Here is a 7687-nt window from a genome sequence, read left to right as displayed (position 1 = left end):
AGAGAGGGAGAGAGGGAGAGAGGAAGAGGGAAAGAGAGAGGAAGAGAGAGGGAGATAGAGAGGGAGGGAGGGAGAGAGGAAGAGAGAGAGGGGGACAGGGAATGGGAGAAGGAGGAGAGGGGGGAGGGGAAGAGGGAGAGGGGGAAGGAGAGGGAGAGGGAGAGGGAGGAGAGGGAGAGAGGGAAAGTAGTAGCCAGCCATGGCCACATGGCAAGAATGAAAAAGAGAAAGAAAGCAAGAGACTAGAGAGCAAAAGCTTAAGGGAGAAAGGAGGGGCTAAGCAGCCCCTTCTATAGTGGGTTGGGTTACCTTTCTGTTCCCAGGTAACTGTGGGGCGAGGCATACCTGGCTGTGGTCTGGTGACTGTGAGGGTGGAGTCCAGCCAGAATACTAGGAGTTTGGGGGCGTGGCCTTACCCACTGAATAATGGAATTGAGGGCTCGTGTCAGGCGCCTAATGTCCCGGAAGTAGCTCACTGTTCCGTCCCTTGTAGAATTTTCTGCTGGATCTAAGGAGTAAGCCTCACTCAAGCAGAACACAGGCTGCCTTCCACTGTCCAGCACACAGGCTTCCTAGGAAAGTGGTCCTGAGTTGTTTAAGAAAGCAGGCTAAGGGGCTAGTGAGATGGCTCAGCAGGTAAGAGCACTGACTGCTCTTTCAAAGGTCCTGAGTTCGGATCTCAGCAACCACATGGTGGCTAACAACCACCCGAAATGAGATCGGACGCCCTCTTCTGGTGCGTCTGAAGTTAGCTACAGTGTACTTATGTATAATAATAAGTATATCTTTAAAAAAGAAAGAAAGAAAGAAAGAAAAAAAGAAAGAAAGAAAGAAAGGAAGGAAGAAAGGAAGGAAGAAAGAAAGAAAGAAAGCAGGCTAAGCAAGCCTTTGAGCAAGCTATTGAGCAGGCTTTCTCTATGGCTTCTGCTTCAGTTCCTGTCTCTAGGTTTCTACCTGGAGTTCCTGCCCTGACTTTCCTCAGTGATGGACTGTGATGTGAAATAAACTCTTTCCTTCTGATTGCTTTTGGTCATGGTGTTTCCTCACAGCAACGCTAACCCTAACCCTAAGTCACACCCCGCACTGTGCTCTCATCTAACTAGATTGTCCCACCATCACCACCACCCCTTTTTTAAAACCTTGAGGCAGGATCTTACATATAGCCAGGAATGGGTGATCTTAAATAACTCCTGATCCTCCTGCCTCCACTGTGTGATTGCTAGGATTACAGCAGACCATGCTGCCAGTTTACATGGAGTTAGTGATCAAACCTAGAGCTTTCTTTAGTCCCCAAGTGCCAGAAGACAGTCTGCAGGAGTCCAGTCTCTCCATCATGCTCCAGGGATCAAATTCATCTTGTCAGACTTGGCAGAGAGCCTTTTATGGGAAGGCTTCTCACAGCTGTCTTCCTTTTGACTTAGCATTCTCTCACTGAAGAGCCAGAGCTTCAACCTCATTCATTTGGGACTATATCTGCCCCAAATCAGTGCTCAAATGAAAACATGTTCTATCATAAAGCTAACACTTGATGATATATCTAGCTATCAATATAAAAATAAATTGTCCTTGGGGTATAGCTTGTTCTTACACACAACCCTGGGTTCATTTCCAGCACCCTCCTCCACTAAAGAGTAAACTATTTCTCTTACAGATTTTTATTATATCAATAAGAAAATAACAACCTATCTTTTTTGTAGTTTTTGTTTTGTTTTGTTTTGTTTTGTTTTTCAAGACAGGATCTCACTATGTAGCCCTGGCTGACCTACAACTCACTGTGTAGGCCAAGCTGGCCTTGAACACCCAGAGATTGGCTCGCCTCTGCCTTCCGAGTGCTGGGATTAAGCACCTGGCCACTAGGCCAAGCTTTATAACGTTGCCTCTAATTTCTGCTCTTCTCTTACCAACAGGAGCAACAACTCCTTGAGGGAGTCCACTGAAGGCAGCAAATCCAGTGAGACTCTGAGCAGGTGAGAAATGATTTCACTGGCTGCCCCTGCTAATCAAATGTCCTTTTTGTTCAGTTCTCTGACTTAAAAGCCATGAACTCTGTAACGTACCAAATGTGCTGTCCTAGGCCCTTGGAATATATAAGTAGACAGATTTCAGTCCTGACCCTTAGGTTGCATAAAATAATAATGTGTGTTTATAAAGTAACATAGAAAATCCTTACTTTAATCTTTCTTGTTTTCATGACCCATAAATATATAAACTATCTTTATATCTTTCTTAAGAGTATGAGAGGGCTGGAGAGATGGCTCAGTCATTAAAGGATAGGCTCATAACCAAAAATATAAGAGTATGAGAATGTTTTTTTGTGGGACTCCTAACAGTGGGTGATGTGTTTATAAAAATATAAAGAGGTTTAAGAATATGTTCTAATGGGGGTGTGGTGAGGTGTGGGGGAGAGGAGGTGCCTCAGCGGGCCCATGCCAAGGCATCCCTTACCCCTGAGGGACCAGCCACATGACGGAATAGTATAGAATAGAGTTTATTCGGGGTGTGGGGAGGGGAGGGTAGTAGAGGCAGAGAGAGGAAGAGAATAGAGAAGTAGAGGTCAACCATGACCATGTGAAGAGGTGGGGGGGGAGGCAATGGGAAGAGAGAGGGGAGTAAGAGGGCAACCATGACCATGTGAAGAGGTGGGGGGGGAGGCAATGGGAAGAGAGAGGGGAGTAAGAGGGCAAGAGGCAAGAGACCAAGAGAAGGAGGAGGGGGACAAGCAGCCCCTTTTATAGTGGGTCAGGCCTATCTGGCTGTTGCCAGGTAACTGTGGGGTGGAGTTTGGACAGAATGCTAACAGAGGGAATGGGGGTGTGTCTGACTCATTCACCTGCTCTTGGGACCCTTTTTCTCCTACTGGGTTGCCTCAGCCAGCCCTGATATTAGAGCTTGTTGTGCCACATTCATTTGATATCCCTAGGAGGCCTGTTCTTTCTGAAGGGAAATAGAGGAGGAGTGGATCTAGGGGAGAAGGGGAGTAGGGAGTGGAGACTTGGGGGGGGGGTGTGGAGGGAGGGAAACTGTGGTTAGTTGGGATGTATTGTATGAGAGATGAATAAAAAAAGAATATGAAAATGATTGCATACTGGGGACTGCTTAAATTTTAGTTATTGTACTGGCTAGTTTTGTCAACTTGACACAAGCTTGAGTCGTCAGAGAGGGGACCTCAGTTGAGAAAATGACTCCATAAGATCCCACTAGGCAAGCCTGTGGGGCATGTCTTACTTAGTGATTGATGAGGAAGGGCCCAGCCTATTGTGGGTGGTGTTAATCCTGGGCAGGTAGTCCCAGGTTCTATAAGAAAGCAAGCTGAGCAAGCCATGGGAAGCAAGCCAGTAAGCAGCACCTCTTCATGGCCTCTGTATTAGCTCCTACTCCAGGTCTCTGCCTTGTTTGAGTTCCTGTCCTGACTTCCTTTGGTGATGAACTGTGGTGATGAAGAGTAAACTGAATAAAGCCTTTCTTTCCCAAGTTGCTTTGGTCATGGTGTTTCCTGGCAGCAATAGTAGCTCTGACTAAATTAAGAATGAGCTTTTTCATCCCCGTGTTCTCAGCACTGTGCACAATGCCTACCAAAAAACCATTCAGTACATACTTTTTAGTGAATGAATCAAGGCAGTATCTTAAATACTCTGTTTATTGATCACAATACAATAAATTGAACCTTTCTACTTCTGTCTTTTCATAGAAACAGAAATGGTGTATTGATTTTCTTCATTTTGTTTATCTAATGTATATGGTAGCTATTATCTTCTTTTTAGGCTAGAAATGAAGAAAATCCTGTTGTGTATACAACTTGTATACAACTTGCCAAGGGCATTCAGCTTGTAATCTCTGAAGGCCACTTTGAACTTGAGCCTTAATGGCTTCAAAGCACACGTTTGTAGCCACTACTGTGTACTGCCTCTGGGGACTTACACTGGCTACCTAGGAGGAAGCCAGTCACAGCCACAGGGCAGAGTTACTTCCACTAGGTAACAAAAGCTCCACTATAGGATTTCTTTGTTATTAGAAAAATCTGTTTCTTTAAATAATGAAATTGTCAATACTTATTTTATTTTTTTTTTAAAAAGTCACTGAAAAGAGCTGGCAGAGTTCCTGTGTGCCTGGTTCTGCTGGTCCCAGTTACTCCCGGTGTTGGGACAGATGTTATGTCCTCCTCACCTCTCATCCTGGGCATGTTCTTTCCTCACTTTCAAATGAGTGATTAAAATAGAAACTTATAGGATATATGAGAAAATTATTTGTACTTACAATTTTTATTATACAAAAATAAAATATCTAACCAAGATTCCATTAATATGATTTTAGTGAGTGGGCTGGGAGTGCATACCTATAATCCCAGCACTAAGCAGGTATAAGCAGGAATGTCAAAAGTTCAAGGTCATCCTCAGCTACATAGGGAGCTATAGAGCAGCCTAGGCTATAGACCCTGTCTTAAAAGGAGGGAGGAGAGGGGAAATCATTCTTGGATACTGAATAAAAAAACTCTAATGTATTTTGGCTTTCCCACTACAGTTTTTGAGAATCTTTACAACTTTACAGTTATGATTGGGCATCTTAAGTTTATATTTAAAGCCATCACATGTGCCTGCATTGACTTCCATTGGTCCATAGATCTCAGTACTGTGCTTCAGGAGAGAATGTTTGCATTGGCATTTATAGCAGCCTCTCTAACTCTTACGCCTGAAAGAAACAACAGAAGCGAGGAAAGGATTTTATTTGGGCTTATGGTGGTTCAGGGTGTGCTTGGACAGAACTCATAACAGGAGTATGTGGCAGAGGAAAATGTTTATCTCATGGAAGAGAGGAAAATAGAACGTGGGGAGAATACTGAAAGGGATCCTCACAGACACGCCCCCAGGGCTTACCTCCCATGACTAGGCTCCTCCTCTTCCTCCTGCCTCAACATCACTCATGGAAAGCCTCCACAATCCAACCATCTCTAGAAACACCAGAGATGCCCTGCCCCAGCTGTATGCCTCTTTAATCTCCTATGTGTTTCTCAGTCCAGTCAAATTGGCCAAGTTAACCTGCACACCGTTCTCATGTTTCCAGAGAGCCCGTCGCACTGCATCCGGGAGACCTGGAAGACCCGTCTAGCTGCTTCACGTTCACATCTTCAGGTGAGTTTTCAATGGAATCTTCAGAGGTGCCTCACTCCCAAGAGAAGAAAGCCAAAGTTACACAGCGGTGTTTAAGCCCCCCACTGACTCTCACTTCCTACAGCTCCCCACCTTGAACCTGCTAGGCTGTCTGCCTGTTAGGGCTCTTGCACCTACAGTGCCAACACTGCCAACCACCTCATATTCTTTGAAGTAATGTTCAAATGTCACTTTCCCAGAAGCCCTTAACTCTCACCATTATTAGAAAAAAAAAAATCACGCCAGGCAGTGGGGGCACATGCCTTTAATCCCAGCACTTGGGAGGCAGAGGCAGGCAAATTTCTGAGTTCGAGGCCAGTCTGGTCTACAGAGTGAGTTCCACGACAGAGAAACCCTGTCTCAAAAAAAAAACAAAAAAAAAAAACCACAATCTTTCCACACTTTCCAGTTCCCTTGACCTTCCCACTTATATTACACATCATCCTTGTACATATCATGGAACTTACTAATTCATGTTGTTAGTGTGTGCCACAGCCTGGGAAATCAAGCCCAGTAGTCTTTCCCTTTCAGATATATCTCGGTGTTTAGAGCCTTCCTGACACAGAGCAGGTGCTAAATAAATGCTCATTGAATGGCTGTAATAAAAGGGGCAATCACAGCTCTCCATATCATTTCTAGTGAAGTACAAAGTGAGTCCCATAAAAACAAAAGAGACAAAGAGACTGAAAAATCAGACTTTGTTTAGAAGTCGCGTAACTCAGACTCAGAAAGGGAAAAAAGAATAAAAATATTGCAGAGAATGACTTAAATTGTAGCCAAAGAACAAAGTACAGAAAGCAAAGTTTACTAGGAAGACAAATTATAGAAAGCACATTAGATGCCTTAGAAAGCAAAGGCAAGGCAGTAAACATAATTTTACTCACAGAAGAGAAAACAATTGGAAAAGAATGAAACTAATAGTTACTCAATGAAAACCTGGCTATAAATCTGGCCAGTGCTATGTGAGAAGGGCTTCATTTATAGAAGAGTGTTAATGTAGTTAAAACATTATGTGCTTTTGTGTGTGTATACAGGTATGCATGTGTGTGTATGTGTGATGAGGCAAGGTCAGCCTTGAGTATCTTTCTCCAGGATGCCATCCATCTTGCTTTAGGGAACCGAGCATTTCACAAGTGAGGCTAGGCTGGCTGGCCAGCAGCCCTGGGATCCTGTCTCTGAGTGGCCAGTGCTGAGATTTCCAGCTTCTGCTGCCACCTTTTTACACTGTTGTTTGCATAACAAGTATTTTACCAGCAGAGCTCTTCCTCCAGCCCTTTGTCACTGTTACTTTAGTAATTAGTCAGGACACAAGAGCAATACTCTTGCCTGATTGGATTACTGTCAATGAGAACATTTGCCTTCTCACATATTCTGAATACCATAGAGCGCTTTAACCCCATTCAGTATCCTTCCAACTTTCAACGATTGGTGTAATGCATATTAATTATAAACATGGTTGTTATGTCTTAGCTAGCTGTCTATTCAACTAAGATAAAACGTGGCTCACTGAAAGCAACTTGGAGAAGAAAGGATTGGTTTACAATTCTGCAGCATAGTCCATCATCAAAGGAAGTCAGGGCAGGAACTGAAGCAGAGACCATGGAGGAGTACAGTTTACTGACTTTATCCTCATGGCTTGCTCCACCTGCTTTCTTATTGCACCCAGAATCACTTGTCCAGGGGTGACATCACCCACGGTGAGCTAGGCCCTCCTACATCATCATCAATCAAGAAAATGCACCACAGGGCTTGCCCCCAGGTCAGTCTGATGGAGGCATTTTCCCAACTGTGGCTCCTTCCCCTCAGATGAATCTAGCTTGTGTCAACCTGACAAAAACCATAGGGTTTAGTTTATTTGTTTTTGCTTTGTTTTGTTATTTGAGATAGGGTTTCTCTATGTAGCCCTGGCTATCCTATAACTTGATGTGAAGACCAGGCTGGCCTCAAACTCACAGAGTTCAACTTGCTTGTGCCTCTCAAGCTCTCAGATTAAAGGTGTGTGCCACCACACCTGGTTTAGGACAGGTTATTTGCATTTTCCTGCTTAATTAATATTCATTTTGATATATGCTGACATCTTGGTCCTTTACTTTCTAACTAGTATAATTTTACTTAATGCTTTTAATGTATGTCTGAGGGTGGTAATTTCCCAGTTCCTCAGACTGTGTTTCATCCCCATTTTGAGGACTACTGAGTATATAGCATTCAGGGTTAGGAGTTCTTCCCCACTCTATTAATGTGGGTAACTTTCTCCGCTTAGGGTTTCTGCTGTATCTAAAAAGTCAGCTGTAAATGTAATGGATGCCTATTTAAATGCTGTGTGCCCCTTTCCTCTCTTGTCCAGTAGCTGTGAGATTTTTGCCTTTTGTTTGCTTGCTTGTTTTAGTGGCTCTTACCCATATAGCCATTTTCTTTCTACAAGTAGAACACATCTAGTGTTTGAAGTCATGTGGTTTGAACCAGTGGAAGTCTCAGCTCCATTGTCTGGTCTCCTTCTGTACCAGTGATCTCCTACTTGCATTTTTTTCTCCTGTTTTTTTTTT

General features: G+C 43.7%; 1 protein-coding gene and 1 long non-coding RNA gene across 28 annotated transcripts in view; one reads left to right on the top strand and one right to left on the bottom strand.

The window, feature by feature from the left end:
• LOC116104506 overlaps positions 1-387 on the bottom strand; it is a 10212-nt gene extending 9825 nt beyond the window's left edge. Inside the window, exon 1 of one of the 2 annotated variants that reach the window (XR_004123933.1) lies at positions 346-387. This is a non-coding gene — a long non-coding RNA (uncharacterized LOC116104506). Of the gene's footprint in view, positions 1-309 lie in introns of both variants that reach the window. The other variant, XR_004123932.1, reaches the window with a different exon arrangement.
• Positions 1-7687, top strand: part of Ccdc158 (coiled-coil domain containing 158) — a 69195-nt gene that overhangs the window by 57190 nt on the left and 4318 nt on the right. For all 26 annotated transcript variants that reach the window (XM_031391035.1, XM_031391030.1, XM_031391023.1 and 23 more), the window contains 2 exons: positions 1908-1967; positions 5059-5126. In XM_031391035.1, the coding sequence (XP_031246895.1) occupies positions 1908-1967; positions 5059-5126 (128 nt within the window). The remainder of the gene's footprint in view (positions 1-1907; positions 1968-5058; positions 5127-7687) is intronic.

Source organism: Mastomys coucha, unplaced genomic scaffold, assembly GCF_008632895.1.
Source record: "Mastomys coucha isolate ucsf_1 unplaced genomic scaffold, UCSF_Mcou_1 pScaffold22, whole genome shotgun sequence".
Classification (NCBI taxonomy): domain Eukaryota; kingdom Metazoa; phylum Chordata; class Mammalia; order Rodentia; family Muridae; genus Mastomys; species Mastomys coucha.
The sequence above is the reverse complement of the archived record's forward strand: the minus strand, read 5'-3'. Positions and strand labels throughout refer to the sequence as shown.